We start from the raw sequence: 24,079 nt of genomic DNA, 5'->3' as shown, positions 1-24,079 counted from the left end.
GTAGTGGGTAATCTACTTCTTAATTTCATGTGTTGATCGTGGAAACGCTGAAATTAACCGAAATAGGTTTTGATCTTCAAATTGTTCAGCTGAGTGATGGTGGTTATCATACTGCATACTGCATATAGTTTGCATAACAATTTCAGATAAATTTGTGTGAGTTTGAGGAAGAATCAATCTTTTTAGAATTGTTTGAGCATAATTGTTTCACAAATACAAGAGTATATGCTATAAACGTAAATTAAACGTTTTCTTTAGTTGAGCCACACAGGAGGAAGCAATACATTTAATCGCACCATAAGAAAACAAAATGAAGATTAAGATATTTCCTTATCTTCAAGAGTAGGTTGAAGTTCATACTCTAAATATGCAAATTATCATCATTCAAAGGCGGACTCGGTGTGACCATGTCGTCCCATCTACGAGTTTTCTTGTGTCTACTTCCGCAGGAACTAATTAAGGTTTACCAAAAAGTTTCACAAAGTTAACGATGTGGTTACAACCAAAAATCCATTTCTTACCACCTTGACCGAGTGAAATTGCCGATTCGATTGTCAAACTGCTTGTTACGAACTTTAGTTAGAGTCGTAATGATAATGTTGCAAGTCTAGAGCAACATACATCATTTGCAACTGATAATCGAAACTCTTTGTCCTTCAAAAAAGCTACATCCATTTGTTAGATGCTTTTCCAACACGAAGGACACATACAAGTTGTCATGCCCTTAGCAGCAGTATCTATTACAAAAACCTTCATGCAAAAGTGATTTCATTGCTTGCACCATATTTTACAACCCAGCCTAGCCGATGAGGGGGGGGGGGTTATGCATGTAAAGCAGACTTATCATATATGCGCCTTCTATCGTATCAGGAAGTGCAAGTAGCAAGTCTTTTTTTCATCAATTATCTTTATCTTCCTCTGCCGTTAGCCGACATTGCGTTTACTGCTGCCACTTAATGATGTTGAGGCGACTTGCAAATCCATTCCTGCCGCCATGTACGTTGTTGTAAGACTTTGAGGCCATGCATGACTCTTGCCGACGACAAAGTGGCTTTTTTAGATGATAACCAGGCATTTCTTTGTTCTTTAAAGGAATACTACTACTATCAGAGGGTCCATAGGAGAAATTGTCAGTAAAGATGGTACAGGCATCAAGGAGATGCGGTAAGGGAAAGGCGCCTTAGAGACTTTTCATTTCTCCACCCCTTACACATTAAAAGGTGTATAATCAGCCCATAGGCCCATTAAGATAACTGAAATAAAAGCCTCTGTTAACAGAGAGATTTGGGCTAGACACAGATTTCCTTACCATCTGGCTAATATCTGACAGCTGACGGCCGTAATGATATAAACCTAATTTTCTCCTCTTCTCTAGTTGGTCAAATACCAAACATAAAATCTATAAAAAATATATTCATAATAGCAAAATGAACATGGCCCTCTCGTAACATAAATGATACAATTTATCTTGATACATAGATCTCTCTCTATATTACTTTACTTAACATCACTCAGGCAAATTCACTTGCTTCAGTTATACAACATAAGGGTTGGAAAGGACTGAGATGTGTGGAGATTACATTATACATTTACCAACAGTTTTGTACCACATTTTCCTCATAGCCATTCCTGAGAGACTTGACCTTGTCCTTCCTCCATTTCTATACAATTTCTCAAAGAAAACTGAAAAAGATGTGATGGGTAACTATACCCTTTATTGGTAAATAGGGGAGATAACTGTAACAATATATTCTTAAGACCTTCTGCAAAGCATCTCTATCAACTCTTATCATATGCTTTCTCCAGATCCATCTGTTTTTCTAAGTATTTCTCTCAAACATTCTTCGAAGCAAATACCTGATTCACACACCCTCTACCATTTCTGACACCACACTGCTCCTCTCCAATCATATGCTCTGTACATGCTTTCACCTTCTCAATCAATACCCTTCCATACAATTTCCCAGGAATACTGAACAGTTAACATATGCCTCTGTACTTTGAACATTCACCTTTATCCCCTTTGCCTCTGTACAGTGGCACTATGCATGCATTCTGACAATTTTCAGGCACTTCATGATCTTAGCTATGATCTTAGCGGGGTTCTTGGTAGATGTCAGCGTTAAGTGCCCCGAGTTTGGGCATCTTGTATCTTTCCTGACCTGATGTTCACTTATCCTCGTCCCTGTTCTGCGCAATGCAGGATCCCATTTATTGTTAACGAGGTAATTATTTCAGCTTCCTTGGTTAACTACTCCACTAATTCAATCTCTTTTCACTTTTCCACTCACACTCGATACATTTACGTTGTCACATTATCCGTCACTTTTATTGTTCTCACAATCTGAAGTTTTGCTCACGGCTAACTAAAACAATTTTATAAGAATATCCTTAATCAAAAATCTCTCTCGATGCGTGAGTGAGGCGTAGGATGACCACGAGCTGTGATGGTTCATAACCCTGGCGACAAAGGCCGCACTGTCAGCCTAATGTTCACACACACACACACACACACACACACACACACAGTCATTTGCCAATGCCTGCCCATCATCGGTAATCTGTGTAAGGTGAGGGTATGATACAAAAGATATTTCTAAAATGAGTGAGTTGCGAAGAGAAAGGTAGGCTTATTCACTGCAGTACCGGGAGAAATGAGATGCATGCAAATGAAAATTTTGACACGGTTAAAGTTAGTTGCTGTTAAACATGTAGGATGGATCAGTACGTAATAAGTGAGGAGACAGAGAGAAACTGTATTATTCGGTGACACATGCGGTTAACGGTGAGTGGTGTGCGCTAATCCTGCACTGTTAAAATCAAACACTTGTAGGTTTCTCTCTCTCTCTCTCTCTCTCTCTCTCTCTCTCTCTCTCTCTCTCTCTCTCTCTCTCTCTCTCTCTCTCTCTCTCTCTCTCTCTCGCAAGATGCTACTAAGTGGTGGAAAGTAGATATCCAACCACATTACTGCGACCAGCTTGCGGCGTTCACAGAAGCCTAGCCGACCATAGATGAGGCACCCTGTGCTTCCAAAATCTATCATATTTTTCGATAAATGTTTGTGGTAGATGATATGGGGGTCGTCCGTAAAGTGTGAAAGATTATAGTGTCAAATTGTTTGCCATGAACGAGCTAGGCTTTGTCGTGTTTCTCAATTGATCTTCTGATGGCCCGTGCTACATCCCACGGGTCGTGGTACCTCTCCACAATCTGAAATAAAAGCGATTGTCAATTTCAACAGATCTCTAATGGTTTTTGACAATAGATTATTGTTTAGGTAAGTTCTAGGCGTGGTCTCTCTCATTCTTTTGTTTCAGTTTTTATACAGAACACCCAGTATGAGGTACGTATATGAGATAGGCTTCAAATAGTCTAGCTCAGCCCCATGATAGTATTTGACCCCCTGACGTTGAGAACAACCTGATTCAACCCTAGTTTTACCACACTGCTTCGTATGAAGGTCAATTAAGAGGTAATTTTACTGAGCTGTGTCACCGTTCATGTTAGTTCGGCTGGTATGTTGCAAGCCACAGTTTAACTAACATTTCAGTGGAACTGGGAGACTCGACTCTCCAGCACTGTGTCCAATCTATCATGACACAAAAGCCATCGTTTCTGACCAGGTATCCGAGTGGGAGAGCGGAGATATTTGGCCGTTGCTTATCAGCCTTCACCCCCCTGTCCACAGGCCTCCGTGTTACTCAGCACATTTATTCACCTGTTAAGATCCTAGTCGGGGATAATAAGATAACCTGACTATCTTATTATCTCCGGAACCCACCCTCCCGCCTCTTGTCAGTTGTACTTTGGACTGTAGCTAAGGATGGGTCATATAGGTGGACTCTGTACCTGGTGATGTTATTAAAGTACCAGGATAATTGAAGATGCGTCTTACCATCACTGCGGCCTCCTTTTGGCTGTACCTGGCACTTGACTACCTGAGGAGGTCTGATAATATCTGGAGACGAGTGAGACTAGGAGGAGCAAAGTGCTCCCAGGCTCCCCAAAGATTGTAGTGGTCATATGTGAAGCCTTTTGGTACAAGGAGTGACAGGATGAACTATATGGCTAACATGATGATTGTTGGATGCATGGGGAGTGTTTCATCAATGGTAACAGAGAGGTACCTGGGTAACTAGATGGTTCTTATTGCCCAGAGAAATAAGCTTCTTGGCTACTTAACAGACTTTGTTGATTCTTATCTAGCTACTGAAGACCTTGCTGATACTTATTTTGCAACTTACAGACATTGCTGCTACTTAGCCAACTAATCACAGACCTTGTTATACATATCTAGCTACTTACAGACCTTGTTGCTACTTAGCTAGCTACTTACAAGACCTTTTTGCTTCTTTAGCTAGTTACTTACAGACCTTGTTGCTACTTAGCTAGCTACGTACGGATCTTTTTTTTTTTTTTATCTGGGGAACCCCAAAGGTCGTGTTTCTTAACGTCACACCGCCTAGCACCCGTGCCTCACCTGGAAGATTTCGTAAGTGGTATAGTCCGTCCTGGGTGAGGTACAGTCGCCGCGGGAGATAAGTCTGGCTATCACCGGAATGCGACCGACTCTTGCAGCCTCAGAGTCTCCTTGCGGCGGGTATGAAGCGGAGAACCTGAATAAAAAACAACAACAGTAGTTCATGTCGTACCCGCCTTCCAAACCTAGCCATGATTATCTCTGATGGAGGCCTTATAAGTCACTCCATGCAGAGCGGAATGATTGGCATGGCCAGCAACGTAGTCGCCCTAGAGTTGATCGTCTCTGGTGGTTTGACTACGCTTTGTGTTCACTCGTTTCGAAGCTTAGGAGGATGTAAGGTTGGACTGAACATCCCATAGCTCTATGTGCAAGTACAGATGCATGTCCTTGGTGAAAGCCCCACCCCACACAGAGCTGAGTGTCTGTTGAGAACCAGATAACGGGCTTTGACCATTTTGTCTGGCGCACGTAGAAAAAAAAAAAAAAAAAAACGAACTTTACCCTTAGAATTTACCGTCGCGTCCTCTCCTAAATAGTCACCGAAATTAGGTCATTCTTATCATACATTACGAGAAAAATATTTAAGTAGATCGTCCATGAAAAAGGTAAAAAGTTTCGTTCCAAACACTTGAGAAGTATCTTATCTTTATCGAAATTAAGTAGTCATTCCCGTAACGTTTTTTTAATTTGATTTCAGTCATATTTCTTGGTATTTTGTGCATTCTGTATATATATATATATATATATATATATATATATATATATATATATATATATATATATATATATATATATATATCAATGCCATCAACCATAGAATATGTAGACCCTTACAGTAAGTTCGCTGTCTCATATGGCAAACATCATGAACTGATTTACGACGAATCCATAGAGTTGAACGTTTATTGTGGCAACATTCCGCTAACCCTAGCAGGGCTGAGTCTGTGCTGGTAACCCTAAGCTTACCCTTTAACAGAGCTAAATGGCTGTGTATGTATTTCTACGCTCACCTTCATGTAGATGTCTCTTGTGGAAGTCCTGCATTCACTTCTCTATAAAACTGACTATATCAGTGAAACCTCCGCTAACCCCAGACAGACAGGAATGCTTGTTCTGACAGATCTACGTCCTCTTCTTAACAGAGCTGATTGTCTGTATACTCACACTCACAGAGCTATTGTTGCTGTTGCTGGCTGGCTTACACTCACCCTTTACAGAGCTGGGTGTAGGTGTCGTGGTAGGCTTCTACTGTGTAAAAGATGAGGCGGTAGAAGTCCTCCCCGGGTTCCTCACTAAGAAACATGATTTCCATGTCCGCTTTACCTGCCTGGAAAGAAGACACTTCACAATGCCTGGAAAGAGGAGTTTTGGCCTGCCTGGAAAGAGAGTACTTTACCTGCCTGGAAGAAGAGACTTTACATGTCTGGAAAGGGGAGTTTTTGCCTGCCTGGAAAGAGGATACTTGTATGGAAAAGAAATTTTACATGTCTGGAAAGAGGAGACTTTTCCTGCCTGGAAAGAGGAGATTTTACCTGCCTGGAAAGAATACTTAGCATGTCTGAAAAGAGGAGATTTTTGCCTGCTTGGAAATGAGACATTAAATATACGGTAACCAGTACAACGTATGAGAGGAAACAAAAAGTTGAGAGGTGATCTAACACAGGTACTCACACTTATAAAAGGCTTTGATAATCTCGGTCTAAGCTACTTAAGTACAGATTTGCCTGCTTGAATTTGTAAGTAATGTACAGGGTGTCCCAGAAAATAAATGTACTCACTTTTTGACACCCTATAATTCACTGAATCTCTTTCTCAGATCCAATTGACCCTGAAAAAACTCATAGGGTGTCAAAAAGAGTACATTTTTGGGACACCCTGTAGACGCTCGGACAAACGTTTTACCTCGAATATCGCAAAGTGCTTTTTCCTTAACAAGCTTGTTGATATACGGGATGATTTATCAATTATAGAAGGTGAAAAAGGAGAACCATAGGTATGTTTATCAATACACGACATATGCTATTCGCTTCAAATCCATGACTGACATTATTTGCGCCTCCTTGATTATGTGAAGTTTACAGGTCATTTTCTGAAACATTTCTATTTTTCGATTCTTCTACTTAAGCAAACAGCCTCGTCAGGAACCAGTGGTCAGTTGATATTTTGAATTTCTTTTGTATTTCTTTGTATTACATTCCGTAGACAACGGCGATGGCAGGTTAGCTACTGCAGAAGACTTAAGTGACCAGAGTGGATATTGTAAACATCAAAACGAAGTAAAATAAACAGGGGAAGCATTGTGGTAATGACTGGATGATTGTTATTCGTGTGAAGATGCAGACAAACTTAGGAAACATCTGAACTGGGAGTCGGTAAATGTAGTAAACAAGACAAAAAAGATGAAACACCATGAGTGAAGATAGGGTAAACATTGTAAACACCAGACAAAAAAGATGAAACACCATGAGTGAAGATAGGGTAAACATTGTAAACACCAGATTGAGGAAAGGGTAAACACTGTAGATACTAGAATGAGGAGAGGGTAAACATTGTAAACACCAGATTGAGGAAACGGTAAACACTGTAGATACTAGAATGAGGAGAGGGTAAAAATGTAAACACCAGATTGAGGAAAGGGTAAACACCGTAGATACTAGAATGAGGAGAGGGTAAAAATGTAAACACCAGATTGAGGAAAGGGTAAACACTGTAGATACTAGAATGAGGAGAGGGTAAACGTTGTAAACACCGGTAGACTTTAAAAACCGTGACCGGTGAAGTGTGGATCCGGTGAAACAGATGGCGCTAAATATCACTCACGTGGAATGGTCAAGATTTAGCGTGTAAGGTCGGACAGGATCGATCGTACTACACCCGGGAATTCTAAGGTACAAGATCAACGTAGGTGTTCTAGAGAAGGCACCGACTACATAGGGTGTTCAATACGATGCCTTGATCTTCAAATATTCCTAGAGACAAAACTCATCACCACTCACTATCGTGGGGAAGGCCACGGCGTTGCCGTATTTGATGGTCAGACCGAGAGCGGTGTGGATCTCCAGCAGGGTGGCGAAGTAGTTCCTGCCTGTGGCGTCGAAGTACCGTTGACCAGAAGAGCGGAGTAGTTCGTAGAAGCCGTAGTAGTGGTCGGGCGTGATCATGATGTGGATGTGTGGGTGGAGTACCGATACGCCAGCCTGGTAGAGCGAGTCCCACGCTAGGTTGGGGTACCTGTTGTGAGGGACAGTGAGGTTGATGGGGACGCCCTGATGATACCTGTTGTGAGGGATGGTGAGGAAGATAGGGACGCCCTGGTGATACCTGTTGTGGGGGATGGTGAGGAAGATAGGGACACCCTGAGGGTACATGCTGTGAGGGATGGTGAGGAAGACAAGTAAAGGGCGGGTGTTCAAACAACTGAGGGACGGTTTGATTTTCAAGGCTGACTTTTGATACTCAAGCCCAGGTGGTGGGTATTCAACGTTTGCATGCTGGTGCTGAAGCGTGTGTCTTTCCTCGTATGGGTGTGTTGAGAACGATGGGCAAGTGATGCAGTACCTGTGGTGATGCAAATGTGTTGGAAGGTGTTCAGGGGGTTTGCCACCTTACGGACGATGACACGTCATGGGTGGCAGTGTTGACATGAGAGGATAAAACAGTGGTGTCTGACACGACTTCTTTTTTTTTTCTCTCTCTCTCCCGATGTTAGTGTGAGTTACCTGCAGACGTAAATACCCAGACAAGGTATTCTTCTAATCAATCATGTTAAACGTTGCCCCAAAGTAAGAAATTTAAGTATTAAACGTTGCCCCAAAGTAGAAAATTTAAGGCTAGCGTGATGGAACTTCACAGTTATGTAAGATAACCTCATGAATACACAAACCTCATGAATACACAACAGGACCCAGAATACAGTAGAAGGCCACTTAATGTATTAATTCCATAATTACAGTGTTTGAGACACAACCCAATAGTTGTATGATGGTCATTAAGGGTATAAATCCATAATATAATACCCTTAGCCCAGTGAGTCTTAGAAAATCAAGCTATGAAATACAATACCCTTATCCCACTGAGTTTTAGAGTACCAAGCTATGATACACAATATCCTTATCCCACTGAGTCTTAGACTGTGTCTATTGATCCTCGTTTGGTACGAAATCCTCCTCTTACTAAATACATTTGGCCATGCCCTTCAGATGGTAACAGTAATGGTCTGGGGTGAGGGTCAGTCACACCCGCCTCAGCTTACATATATTCTTCCTCAGTGCGAGCGATTTGCTTGATGTAGGCGTTGGCCTCGTCCAAGAAGGCGACGAAGGTGTCGAGGCTGAAGTTGAGAGGGTGGTGCTGGTGGCGGGTGACTACCAAACTGTGCCATCTCTCCACCTTGAAGGTGTTGCTCACACGCATCGTCTTCGAGGTCTCGTGTCTGCAGGGAGTGGGAGAGGTGAAACACGGACCCCTTCGCCGCGCCGTTCGTTCCTCACTGAATTCTTTCTCACCATAATCCCCCCCCCCCCCCCCCCAGTGCTGAAGGTATTGGTCCACCCCTTTACAACCTACCGGTTCGGATTCCATCCAGGTGCGGCGTTACCATACCTGCCAAGAGCATCAGTGGCTGTCATGTTCCTGAAGTTGCAGAAGTCGCAGGTGGGGAGGCTGTCGTTGGCCTGGCGGTCCACCCACTCATGCAGGTTGACAGGGACGAGGGGTCGGGGCCGCTTGGTCCGAACGGTGTTGTACAGCGAGTGTTCCCCTGTCAGGGGCTGGAAGACGTGCAACACGGTCTGCAACATGAAAAGCCTGCTTGTGGATGAAGCATCACCAGGATCCTATATCAACGCAACACGCACGATCTCTGCAACGACCAGAGAGCCCCCGAACGGATGAACTGCGACCAGATTCCCCCCTATATCAGTAGATCCTATATAACATATAACCCTATATCAGTAGATCCTATATACCATATAACCCTATATCAGTAGATCCTATATACCAGTATAACCCTATATTGGTGGTGGCTACCCCGACACTCTTCGTTGATTAATGTACCGTAACGACGATTTTTCTCTCCCTGAACGATACACTGCGACAAAAAATAAGAAACTAAAACCTAACCGTAACAAGAGTTCCCTTGCTGATGGAGCGCTACGATCGTCTCTTGTTTACACAACGATTCATCACAACGACACCCGCCGATGTTGGTGAAGTTAAAAGAGGAACGTCAGTACCTGGTGGTGAACGGCCTCAAGGAGCTCCTTATCCCCGCGCAGCCACTTCCTGACCCTCTCTGCGTGTTTCGGGGGGAAGATCAGCCTCGGGGTGTATCGGTGGTGGACCTCATACAACTGGTCGAACTCGTGGTACAGGTCGGCGCAATCCGGCACCGCTGACTTGGACCACTTGGGTATCCATTTTAAGAACACTTCCTCCAGTTCCTTCATGTCAGTTCCGTCGAAGCAGTTCTCGGCGTACCACTCCTACAAGGGAATCAGGTTTTATTAGTGTGTGGGTCTACTGTGTAACAATATCTATGACCACTTTCATCACTGTCATGTGTACTGCATCGAAACCACAGTTCCCTACCCACAACCAGGTCCCAACCGACCTTTCCATGGTTTACCCCAGACGCTTCGCATGCCTTGGTTCAGTCCACTGACAGCACCTCAACCAGAGTTCCAATTTGCCCTTTCCCGTGTGCGCATTTCTCCCTCCTGCACTGCATGTTCAGGCCCCGATCGCTCACGATCTTTTTTCATTCCATCCTTCCATATCCAATTTGGTCACCCATTCTCCTTCTTCCCTCCACTTCTGACACATATATCCTCTTTGTCAGCCTCTCGTCACTTATTCTCTCGATATGTTCATACGATATCAGCACACTCTCCTCAGCTCTCTCAATCATTCTCTGTTTATCACCATACGTCTCCTTTATCCTTTCATTACTTACTCTATCAAACCACGTCATGCCACATATCTTCCTGAACCTTTCATTTCCAACACATCCACCTTCTTCCGCACAGCCTTATCTAAAGCCCATGTCTCATATCTATAGAATACTATTGGTAATGCAATACCTTCAAACATACCCATTTTTGCCCTCCCAGATAACGATCTCTTTTATCCATTCAAACTCACACCCTCAACTATCATTTCCCTCAGTCCTGCTAAACCCAATAACTTTAATTCACAGTTACTTTCAACTTCCTCCTTTCACACGCTCTCCCAAACTCATCACCAACTTCTGCCGTTTCTCACTTCAATCTGCTGCCAGTGCTGTATCATAAGCAAACAACAACTGACTCACTTCCCGGGCCCCCTTCATCTCCTACAGACTGCGTACTTATCCATCTCCGTCAGACTCACATTTACCCCCCTCACCACCCCATCCATAAACAAATCAAACACTCGGTGACATCACCCATCCCTGCCGTAGACATTCACTCTCCTTTCTTCCTACTCATACATATGCCTTACACCTTTGATAGAAGAAAAAAAAAAACTGCTTGTGTTGTAGCTTTCCTTCCACTCCATATATTCTTAAGACCTCCTTAAGGCATCTCCAACCCTATCATATGCGTCTTCTAGGTCCATAAATGCCACATACAAATCCATATTTTTTTTTTTCGAAGTATTTCTCACACATTCTTTAAAGCAAACACCTGATTCACACATACTCTCCCACTTCTAAAACCACACTGATCCCCTTCATTCTGATGCTCTTTACATGCCTTCATTCTCTCGATTATAATCACTAACCTCCCACACAACTTACCAGGTACACTCAATAAACTTACACCTCTATCGTTTGACCACTCACCTTTAACCTTCTTGCCCTAATACTTGCATCATACATGCATTCCACCAATTCTCAGGCACACCACCATAATCTACCCTACATCTGCCACCCTATCATCAAATACATTCAACAGTACCAAACATTCTAGCTACATCTTACCTTTGAATGTTTTCCTTTCGTGCTGAATGCGGGCCAGACCTTGTACTCCGTCCTGAGAGTGCGTGGGCGAGACAGAGAGGAGGTGACTGAGTTTAAGAGGATTTGATTCTCTTGGTTTTTGACGCTGTTGACCCGCCGGAGCAACACCTGGTACGTCAGCAGCAGCAACGCCGCCCCAGCCACCAGCAACGTCGCCGCCTTCTGTGTCTCTCTCATCCTCAGTATAATGTGCGAGCCACAACTGTGAGGGAAACGTGGATACTGTAGTTGCAGGAATTATACATAATGTATATATAGATATACAGACTGGATATGAGCATGAATGATCTGTGTTGTTGCTACCATCAAATTTGGTGGAGAACGTACGTGTTACAAGATTAAGTGTAAAAAGATTTCCCATATGTCTGTGTCATTACTGTTTCAGTCGGAAACTCTGAATGCCTAATGATATTTGAATGATAAAAACGACCTAAACTTATATATAAAAAAAAAAACAATAAGCGGCGATTTTGATGAACGAATTATCAAGATTATCAAAGGTTTTGGCATTCTTCGTCTGAGCAGCTATTTAAGGTTGAAATCAGTGTAATTTAGTTCGTAATGATTAATGCAAACTCGTGGGCAAACACTGTACTTCGAAAGGGGCAAAATTCTTTTAACGAAACCCAGACTTCTGAACAATGACACACGGCTGAGGCAGCGGAATGAAGGTGGATTTGCTGTTAACAGGATTGAAAGCCTAGCCGCCTTCTGCTGTTAACAGGATTGAAAGCCTAGCCGCCTTCTGCTGTTAACAGGATTGAAAGCCTAGCCCTAGCCTTCAATTAGGCTGTTAATCCGAACATCCTTGTACTGTCTTTTTTCCTTGATCATTTATTGAGTACTGTACAACCAGGAGATACTCAAGAGGCAACGGTATGAAAGTTTGAAAAAAACATGATAGTACTTTACGCAATGAAAAAAAAAATCAGTTAATAGATATATAGATAAACGAATAGACATTCATGACCAATAAATATACGAAAATTGTATCAGCTGATCACATGTAGATAGATAAATCACTTCAGCGTGTTCAGGGTATTAATACTAGATACCGTAATATTATTCTAAAACTTTCTAAATTGTGTTCCCAATATTTTCATTTTGTGTTACATCTGGTCATGACCGTGTACCGGATACTAGGGTCATGAGGTGGTACATGATGTGTGTAGTGTTGTAGGGACTGGGTAGCTGTGGCCAGATGTAAGTAGTTGCTTAAACGCAGGCTCGTAGCGATGAGGATCAGGATTTTGCCATGATAGCAGACTGTTTACTTAATATTTTATCACCCAAGACGTTTTTTCCACGAAGCTCCTGCAGCCCAAGGCTGGTCTACTTCCAGCAGCAGGGAAATGACGGACTTCCCTCGGGACGAGGAGTTCTTTGACGAGATTGTATTCCCAGGGATACAATGTCTCCAATGGCGACTTGTTACCTTCGGTGCAACCTCATACAAGCAGAGTCCAGTAACGCTTACGATGGACTGTGACAAGCTGGGACTGGCTGATCGGAGATGCCTGGCCTGGTGCCGGTGAACCTAAATATTGTTGTGATTCCTTCGCTTGATAATGAAATGGAAGAATAACCCATCAGTGTTTAATGTCGACCCGAAAGACGTCGTCAGCTTTTGTGTTTTTAGATGAAAGTGTTCCTTTGTGAACTGACTGTTCACTGAACAAGCTCTTATCAACTCGGGTGATGAACGGTGGTTTTGCAACTTGTGTTCAACCCTCCACATTTCTCTCTCTCTCTCTCTCTCTCTCTCTCTCTCTCTCTCTCTCTCTCTCTCTCTCTCTCTCTCTCTCTCTCTCTCTCTCTCTCTCTCTCTCTCCAGCAGTTCTATGGAATTCTGGTGTAGCTCGCCTTCATAACACTGACTGAGCATTCTAACCAAGTGTGCTGTGTTTTACGACCCTGGCTGCTGCACCTGCCCTACCTTTGTCCTTCGCCTCGGTGCAGCTCCACCATGCCCAGCTTTGTAGACGAAAGATGCCATGTCTTGCGTTGTCCTTGGGTCTGTGACGTCAGGATCTACTTCAACTGCTTCACTAAGCATCTCCTTTTCTCGAGGATTGCACAAACACACAGCTATAAAAATGAATTCTATGTTTGAGTAACAAGAAGCTGCACATCACGCCTTTTGGATCTGGTGGGACTGCTAGTATGCGTGCTCGCGACCCGCCTTTTGGATCTGGTGGGACTGCTCGCATGTGTGCTCGCGACCCGCCTTTTGGATCTGGTGGGACTGCCCGTATGTATGCATGTGCTCGCAACCCGGGCTAATCTAGAACTTTCTGTCCCACTACTTGCTCTCCGGGGTTCTGCGAGTGGCAACAACGATAGTGTTAACTGGATGTGACCCCTGAGTCCGCTACAAGATGGATCATAGGTGGGAGACCGGACAATGCAAGCCTTTTTGTTGTTAAAGACGACAAAGCGTCCGCCTACTCACCTCTGACCTGAGCGGTAACCTTATCTCACAAAAGGTCAAACGAGATTATCATCAGTTGTTTGGTACGATTACTAGCGGTGGGTCAGAAGTCTGATGCTGGATGTGACCAACTTCAACACCCCCGATCATCACAGCAAGGGTACATATGCATTGTGATATTACGTAAAAAGCTGAATGAAAAAACTGATGTAGCGGGGCTGGACAAATCGTACGTATTCCATTAATGATATATGAACTAAAGGGAAAGATAGTTCGAGCCTTGCAAGATGGTAAATGAGCTTGCTATATGAACCCTTTTAGTACAACTTGTTCGTCAGATTCACAAACCATCACACATGGTCATAGAGAACAAGTGAGGAGGGTTCTTAACCCAGCTGTAGAGGCGGAACTAGCCAGGAGGATAGGCTCATAGACGCCAGGAAGGAGTAAGATAATAGGGAAGATTTTTAAGAAGAGATTTCAGAGTTTCATTGGAAGTCAAGGAAACTAACTGGTGGCAACGCTAAGGAAGGAATGATCGGTGTGATCCAGTAGTGGACATTCCTGTCCCTGTATTGCGAAAGATCTGCAACGGTGGGAGAAAGAGTTTAGTGATCTATGTGTGGGCGGAAGACCAATGATAAGATATCAGAAAGTTCAGGTGTATCCCAACCACACATCACACCTATGACAGCTACCATTACATCACACACACACACACACACACACACACACACACACCGCACCTGAAACTCCCATCAACACGCAGCTCCTCCGCTTTATAGTGTACTTGGATGTTTCCCCAGAGACACCAGCTGCTAGCATGTCATCCCTCGTGAGGTGGGAGGGACTTTTCCTCAAGTTCAACCCGCCCACTCCCATCCTCCCCAACCACCATTTCGAAATAACTGACCTCATCCACTTCTCCTCCACAGTTTTAACTGCTATTCTACCGCATCCACCATCCTCCGCACATCTCTATCTATAGCCCACGCCTCACAACCATACAGCATTGTTGGAACCGCGATTCCTTTAAATATACCCATTTTTGCTTTCCAAGATAACGTTCTCGACTTCCATACATTTTTCAACGCTCCCAGAACTTTCCTCCCCTCCCCCACCCTATGATTCACTTCCGCTTCCATGGTTCCATCCGCTGCCAAATCCACTCCCAGATATCTAAAATAATTCACTTCCTCCAGTCGACCACAGAGCATCTCTATCAGCCTTATCATATGCCTTCTCCAGATCCATAAATGCCAAATACAAATCCATTTGTTCTAAGTATTTCTCACACCCATTCTTCAGATAAGCCAGATATCCATTTCGTCGACCAACCCTTAGGGTAGGACGAACAGCTGGGATGACTGTGGACTGTCTGTCATGACCAGGATTCGAACCTACGCGAGCTCGATCCCAGGCGATCCACGCATCCTCGTGGTCAGCAACGTTAACAGATAGACCACGGAAGGCCTACACCAACTATGTCACCATGTCTTCCCGTACGTCACCTGTCAGAATATCTTCCCGCACGTCACCCATCACCACAGCTTCCCGTTCGTCAGTCGTCATCATACCATGCCCTCAGCGCACGCCACGTCAAGAAACGATCCCACCCCATCACACACGTCACCATACCTTCTCTGCACCACACACGTCACCATACCTTCTCTGCACCACACACGTCACCATACCTCTGCACCACACACGTCACCATACCTTCTCTGCACCACGCACGTCACCATACCTTCTCTGCACCACACACTTCACCATACCTTATCTGCACCGCACGTCACCATACCTTATCTGCACCGCACGTCACCATACCTTCTCTACACCACACACGTCACCATACCTTCTCTACACCACACACGTCACCATACCTTCTCTGCACCACACACTTCACTATACCTTCTCTGCACCGCAAACGTCACCATACCTCCACCACACTTCACCATACCTTCTCTGCACCGTACACGTCACTATATCTTCCCTGTACCACACATGTCACCATACCCCCACCATCAACCTGCGTCACCATTCCGTTCGCTTGCGTCATCTACGTCACCATAGCTTCCTGTGATACGCACCACACCCTCCTATGCGTCCGTTAAACCCTCTAGTACACACACACTATACGCCCATGAGCCATGTATTCAACCACACCATTTCCTACACCACGACACCATACTGCACCACCGCTACGTTCCCACACACCGTCACACGCACTCTTCTACACACCCAGCGCCGTCAAAATATATTCCCTGGGCACCATGGTATCCACTGTATTCCCAATCCTCAACAGCTCCTTTTCCCCTAACACCTCCAAGAATCTCCTTCACATTTAGCACTGTCTCGGCTCACGCCGCCGCGCCTTTCCCGACGCCCGCCGAGCACTGCCCTGCTATCACCGAGTCTTTCCGCTACACAACCACTCGCACAACTTCCCGCGATACCTGAGCATTATTTAATGGACATACACCCGGCCGGCCACACACACCATCTACGCAACTGAGTTTCTAGCATTCTTTTAACGTAATGTAATACACAAACATTCTCTCTCTCTCTCTCTCTCTCTCTCTCTCTCTCTCTCTCTCTCTCTCTCTCTCTCTCTCTCTCTCTCTCTCTCTCTCTCTCCTGATATCGATAATTGTCTCTGACGAGTCGATCACTCGTAATCACTTACTGTTAAGTGTAAGTCACCGGGTATATGGAGGGTTACAGTGTGAGTAGCGGGAAATGGCAGCGATGTGCGTCGAAGTGTGTTGTAGCGTTTAGTGGCGGGATCTGTTGTCAACAAACTGGTATCATCTAGATGTCGTCGCTTTTTCCTCCCCGCCGTCGTCACGCAGACCTACGTATGCACATCTGTTTACCGTGCCACACCGCACCTGATCTCCTCACAAGTGTTCTTCTGTAATATGACGTTAGCCTCTCACAAGTGTTCTTCTGTAATATATGACGTTAGCCTCTCACAAGTGTTCTTTTGTAATATGACGGTAGCCCCTGTTGGTCTCTTTAAACAGCGTTCCACTAACGGTAACCTACTGTAAACAGTAGGGGGAGTGGGGGTTTGTTTAACATGATCCGTTGCATTATCAGCTGAAATATGATATGTTGCATAATCGGCTGACAGTCCCGTGTCGCCTATAAATTATGACGGTCATATTGAATGACATATCTCGAACGTGGCCAAAATGTCTCGGGAGTTTCGAAAGCAGGCGAGTCACAGCTGTACGAAATAGCAAGTAGGAATATCGTGAACACACAGTTGGATGGCAGATGTATTTTCTTAAGTTTTCTTTATATACAGGTTGAGTATCCCTTATCCGAAATGCCTGAAACCAGAATGTTTCAGATTTTGAATTTGTTTCTGATTTTGGAATATTTGCGTATACATAATTAGATGTCTTGGGGATGAAGACCCAAGTTTAAACATAAAATCCATTTATGTTTCATCATAGCCTGAAGGTATTTTATGCAATATCTTTAGTAATTTTGCTCATGAAACAAAGTTTGTGTAACACTGAACCGTCACAAAACTAAGGTGTTACACCGCCAGCTGAGTATGTGGATAATATGTGGTTGTTTGGTATCACCTTCATTCCTGACTCTCAGTATATATGCTACTGATAAGCAATCATATTCTTACACTTATTCACACGTAAGTACTTAACAGTTAAAAAAAAAAAGAATATGAAATACCATTAATACAATGAAAAAAAAATAATGTTTAGGGTAGGTGGGCAACACTGTAGCACAGCAGATATTTGTATTACCTTTTAAACAAAAACAACAATAGATGACTGCAGGTTCTCTGTTTCCACTTACGATGCTGTTTTGATGAAAAGGGTTATCATCATCTACGTTTAAGACTACATATATATATATTTTAGGAGACCCAACAGCCACGATCATGTGCCGTTCTCTTCAACCAGCCCGTAAAGGGCAGAATTTATTTATTCATTTATTCATTTATTTTTACTATCTCCGGAGGAACAGCAGAATTTAGCCCTAACTGTTAGATCTGTTCAATGAGCCAATCGGTAGACATTTTCGTCCCTGTCTTGGTTGACGACCATAGCGGAGTCTAAATGTTGTGTGCGACACCTCATGAAGCTGAGAGCCGTCCAGAGTCTCAAGTTGTGAGGGTAGAACTGATCACGTGAGTCATCGAAAGTCCGAGTCAGGATGGAAAGTTTACGAGTTAGATAACGCAGCTGCTGCACGTGGGTCACACTCTCCATAACGATTCCCCTCTGGCTAACCTGTCCATACACACAGTCACGCCAGGCTGTCGTGGTGTCCCCCAGGGAAAGGGGCTAATGCTAAGGGTCAGGATTCTCCTGTTGGTTCACTGGCAGGGAGGTACAGACCTGGCAGGACAAGTCAGTGTAACGGTGGTAGTAGCTCACACACACAACAGCCCAACGTTCCGCGCGTGATGGATGAATGTTGCCACCGTGCGGGTGTTTGTGGTGGTATCAGTCTACACCGGTTCAGGGTTAGTGTCCGACACGTGAGATGATCGTGGACGAACAAATGGAGAAAGAAAAAAAAAAAAAAGAGTGGTGTCTAGTGCTGTCTGTGATGATCACCTTTGTAACCACACCGTGCTGCCAAGGGACAGGACTTTGAGCCGTAGCCTAGTCTGGTCCAGTATATTTGTAGCAGACTTCCAAAGGGTGGAACTTTCACCGTGGACAGAATTCCATTCCCAGAAATTCATGTACTTCAGGTGGTGGGTACTTATCTATCCACACCACCACCGCAATACGGTTTAGGTCTTTGCCGTCTTCTTTGGACGTTCTAGCCAAATGAACTTTTCTTACCAGTTAGCGGTATTGCTCATATACGTCGCTCGGGTAACTCTTCCTTCAACTCACCTCCCCCCTCAACCATAGTAAAAAGCCTTTCACTCGATTAATTCTCCTGTTGTCATCTCTCTTCAGTGATCCGTTTCTGTCCACGAAGATGCTATTACAATTTCCCTGTTCAGCAGACATTATTTCAGCCAGTGTCCTCCGAGCTGTATGTGTATGCCCCAGCCACCTGGATTAAACCCGTTGGCATCCATATGGCTGCTGCTTCCTAGGGTTTTTGTGTGGAAACCAGCCTCACTAGATTGACCATTATGAAACCACCTTCTTTCTCAAAACCACAAAGCTTCGGAATCTCTCCCGTCTCTCATCTTTCCCACATTTCCATAACCTTTCAACCTATAAAAGTCTGGTCTACGAACATTCGAAAAACTTCAAATAGAGGAATTCATTTTTACATTCTACTTTTTTTTTTTTCATATGAGGCAGCCACGATTGGGGCATTTTGATATTGTCATGATAATTGCGATAAAAGGGCTCGCTTTCTGGACAATATGAATTCTTATCATGTTTTTGATTTCCGGTCTTTTGCTTTTCTTCGAGAAAGATTTTTTATAGCTATCAATCCGTGCAAATGATATTTTGCTGTCCTGTCTAATCAGTGTACCATCAATCTTTAACACATAACCGTATTATGGTCGTGTAAAAAGTATTATCGAAGCGCCCTTTTAATCATTCTTCACGCCATTCCAGGTCCTTACCCCTTACTTTCTCGAATTCCAACCAAATTACAGAAGTGATTCATTTCTGCTGCTTTTAATTTTGATTGATCATGACCAAAAGAAGCTGTGGTTTCAGAGCCATAAATCAAAATTGAAACAGGTATGCCATAAATTACTCTATGTGAAGTTTTCCTGCAAAACTTTTTTTGTATATTGCATTCTAAAATTTGTTCATAAATACAGTAACCCTTAACCAACCTAGTTAACCAAAATTATGCAGTAACGAAGTTCAAAATGTTAAAAAAGAAATCTTTTTAGTGTGTATTTTACAGGTTGAGTATCCCTAATACGAAATGTCTGAGACCATGTGTTTCTGATTTCACTTTTTCGGATTTTGGAATATCTGCATTATATAATGTGTGGAAAACAGGACGGTATGGAAGCAAACGGGTTAGAGCTGAAACATACTTCGTTTCAACCGTTCAACGATCTTCCTCAGACAATTCCAGCATACGGCGTGAATGTGTTCCCGGGCCTTGGCGTGTCGCTCTCGGATTGGATCGATTATCCTGATGCCTCCACCCGTTCACCGCGATTTCCGCTGCCTGACGTGACCAGCAGACTTGTTAACGTTGGTCTTAACCCCCTTCCCCTAGGTAGACTTTCACACTATTACTAAGCAGTTTGTCACTTGCCTGTAATTGCCTTGGCGTCGACCGTTTAGTGGTAGTCACAGTGAAAGGTATCTTGGGGATGGAGCCCAAGTATAAACACAAAATCCATTTATGTTTCATATACAACTTATATAGCCCGAAGGTAGTGTATACAATATTTTTGATAATTTTGCCCATGAAACAAAGTTTGTGTAACAATGAACCATCAGAAAGCTAAGGTGTCACAACGTCAGCCGCATGTAGACAATGTGGTTGTTTGCCATCCTGACTGAATTCATATGCTACTGATAAGCAATCGTTTTCTTTCACTTATTCACACTGAGCAAAGAATAAGCAAAAAACAGTAAGTAATCCACGTAGGTTTGGCGGTGACGATGGTTTGTAACAAATTGGGCCACAGAGCGTCAGAGTCCAAATGGGCAAGTGAGGTCAGGTGTGGAATTTTCCAGTTGTCATGTCGCCGTTAAAGGGGAAAAAAAGGATTTCGGAGTATTTCGATTTTGGAGCATTTCGGATTTTCGAATTATTGACGCTCAACCTATACTCTCATTCATCTGCAGGTTCTTCCTTTTCAATTTCTGTTTCTTTGGAGGTTTCCAATCTTTTGCTGTTTGAAGAATCTGGAATTTCCATATCACCTACCAGATATTCAATGAGAAATAATTTTATGAAGCAGTATTCAACAAGCCTCCAGTAGTATTGGCATTGTACATTTATTTCTTATTCCTTGAAATCTCATGATTTCTTCTTTCATGTCAGTTATTTCAGTTATTGCTCTTAGATCAGATTCTGGTATGTTTTGAAGAAGTACTTCCAGTTTTTTATTGCACTGACTTTTCAGTTACCTGATATCTTCCTAGTCAAAATCCATTCAACAAAGATTTTATCATAGATTTTCCAGTCAACCCTGGAAAGTTCATGCTGTATGCATAAGCAAATATTCTGAACATGACATCATTAAAAAAAAAAATTTTGTACGCATTGATGTTTCTATAGATCATCTTTTGTTAACTAACGTCAGGCTTCTCATCCTATCTTTCATACTTCTTCAAAACTAGATGCTGTCTAACCTCATCTTCCCATAAGAATTGCTTCTCATTTGTACTCAAGTAGTGTATAAACTGAAGGACAATAATAAGCATGAGTAGCTTTATCACTAAATTTATTCTGGGACGTTCCAAAATAGACTGCTGCATGGACTCGCTGTATAAAGAACGGAGCTCTAATTAACACATACAAATGCACATTAAATCTAAAGATTTTCACACCTTCTGTCAAAAGAATGTGTCTCATGAGATCATGCTTACAGTTTCCCACAATCTTAACATCCAGATTTTTTCACACCACTGTGCAAAAGCAAATGCTGTTGAAGATTACCTGTCCATAAAAACTGCCTCTGACATACATCACATTCATGCTTTTTCACATCCCCCTATGCACAAGCATATGTTCTTGAAGATAACGTTTCTGTAAAAAGTTTTCCACATTCATCACAGGCAAAGTTTTTCACATCAGTATGCACTAGCAAATGTTGCTGAAGATGACTTTTCCACAAAAATGGTTTCCTACATTCGCCACATACAAATTTTTTCTCACTAGTATGCACAAGCAAATGTTTCTGAAGGTAACTTTTCAGCAAAAACTTTTCCACACTTGTTACAAATAAAATTTTTCACAACAGCATGCACACGTAAATGTCACAGCTTATCACGTTTCCTCAAAAACTGTTTTCCACATACTTCACACGTGAAATTTTTCACTCCAATAAGTATAAGCAAATGTCATTGAAGATCAATTTTCCATGAAACAGTTTTCCACATTCGTCACATCCAAAGTTTTTCACATGGCCTACACTTTTCCCACTATTGTGCTCGAGCAAATGCTTCTGGAGATTTTTCTTATATGAAAAATGTTCACCACATTCACCACATCTAAATTTTTTTCCAGTTTCTAAATTTTTCACATCACTGTGCACAAGAAAATGCCTCAGGAGATTTCTCTTATTTCAATATTGTGCACCACATTCATTACATATAAATTTTTTTACATGTCCCATATCTTTAACATCACTGTGCTGAAAAATATGCCTCCTAAGACTTCCCAGTTGACCCACCATAGTTGCATCTGAATATTATACTAGTCTCCCTTACTTACAGCATATTTACAAATGCCAAAATTACAAGTAGGTGATTTACCTTTTTGGATCCAACTGACAATGCAGTCTTACCTACTTACTTGGTTTGGCTTAACTAACATACTTTTGGAAACAATAATCATTTCTTTCAAGCTTGTCTAAAAGTTATAAAAACATAGTATGCCTGTAAAATTATTACAAAATATTATAAACACAAATACAATGTAGTAAACAATCAGGCTATGATACATTAGGATGAAAATTGCTTATGGCTTTAGCAATTTCAGACATCACAGGGTTCTTATTTATATACTACGATTATTCCTTATATAAAAAATAATGCAGTAGTAATGACAAAAAATGATGAAATAAAAATCTTCAAATCTTTTCCAGTTACCAATAAAAAATAAGAAATCATGTCTAATTACTGATAAAAGAATATTAATGGATATTTGGTTTACAAGATAACAATGTTTCAAAAAGAGTAAACAGTTATTCCATGCCTGTCTAAAATTTATAAAAAAACAGCAAAACTTTTCAAATTTATCATAATAGATAATAAATTTTCTTATTTTCTTGTTATACTTTGTCGCTGTCTCCTGCATTAGTGAGGTAGTGCAAGGAAATATACGACAGAATGGCCCAACCCATACACATGTATATACATACAGTGTTAATGATAAATAAATCATAGAATTATGTTTACAGTATGTTAGGATCCTATAGAAAAAAAATTATGTTTTCATAAGGATATTGCCTTGAATAGGCCCTATGATGTCGCACATGGTGTTAATTTAAAAAGTTGCTTAGTTATAGTCTACATAACACATTAATACTGGCTAAACACAGAAATATAAAATCCTTAAACACTTTCTAACCCTTTCAGTGATTCTGTCCTTGATCACTGCACGTGCTTTCCACCACAGGTTGAATTTTGTGCACGTTATAGGCTGGTCATACATAGTAGCCCAAACACAATATCAATCTGGAACTGTCTAGAAGCAAAAAGCCACTTGTGACAATAGGTGGACAGTATTGCACCTTTCCAAGGGACTCGCAGCATCTGACACCCACTACTGCCAGTAGCATCCCCGTCATGCACCCACTGCATCCATACCACCTTACTTAGGCTTGGCAAATCCAGTTAAAAAAAATTTTCATAAACCCTACATGACATTCATAATGACTACACCAGTGCATTACATATATCAACAAGTAATTCCAATCAGAAATAAGTTTTGCACCCCAACTCAGGATATCATAAAATGAAAACCATAGAACCAAATATTCCTTTTCATTATCAACTTTTTGAAGATTGAAAGCCTATATCCTCGAATTTGATGCATCAACCTAAACCACCAATACAAAAACAGACCATCCACAGCATGGATTTTTGAGAATCCATGAGTCAAATCAACAAAAAAGTTCTTGGGGAAGCAATTTCTTTCAGTGACCAGCATGTTGCATGCAAAAATGAGACTCATGGCAGTCTTCAGAGAAAAGAAAATAGGGTATGAGAAAAAGAATGAAGAGATTAAATCAGAGTTCCCCTTATATATATAACACTGACCTGCTTCTTACAGCATGAAAGAATCCGTTTGCCGAAAGGGTAACCCTTTCACACTATAGTCTCATCTTGTCACTGCAGAGAGCTGCAAAACTCAACTTCCCTAAAGCTGTACCAGTAGACATCAACACCAAGGTCTGAAATCATAGTCAACACAGAAAATACTTGGTGCAGAGCCTTTCCCTAGGAAGACAGAGACCCTGACTGAGAATATTAATCTATCCCCAAATATGTTAAACTCTGGAAAT

The 24,079-nt window shown here is 42.4% G+C and overlaps 1 protein-coding gene across 1 annotated transcript; it reads right to left on the bottom strand.

The window, feature by feature from the left end:
• Positions 1 to 1,398: 1,398 nt before the first annotated feature.
• Positions 1,399 to 16,758, bottom strand: LOC139751010 (uncharacterized). Its single transcript, XM_071666074.1, has 9 exons — positions 16,601 to 16,758; positions 11,445 to 11,685; positions 9,718 to 9,966; positions 9,086 to 9,273; positions 8,736 to 8,915; positions 7,480 to 7,714; positions 5,692 to 5,810; positions 4,481 to 4,616; positions 1,399 to 3,210 (listed from the first exon to the last, which is right to left on the bottom strand). The coding sequence occupies exons 2-9, from the start codon at positions 11,658 to 11,660 to the stop codon at positions 3,133 to 3,135; spliced, it is 1,401 nt and encodes a 466-aa protein (XP_071522175.1). The 5' UTR covers positions 11,661 to 11,685; positions 16,601 to 16,758; the 3' UTR covers positions 1,399 to 3,132.
• Positions 16,759 to 24,079: the final 7,321 nt, after the last annotated feature.

This window comes from Panulirus ornatus, chromosome 10 (assembly GCF_036320965.1).
Source record: "Panulirus ornatus isolate Po-2019 chromosome 10, ASM3632096v1, whole genome shotgun sequence".
Lineage (NCBI taxonomy): Eukaryota > Metazoa > Arthropoda > Malacostraca > Decapoda > Palinuridae > Panulirus > Panulirus ornatus.
This window is presented reverse-complemented; position numbering and strand designations above follow the sequence as displayed.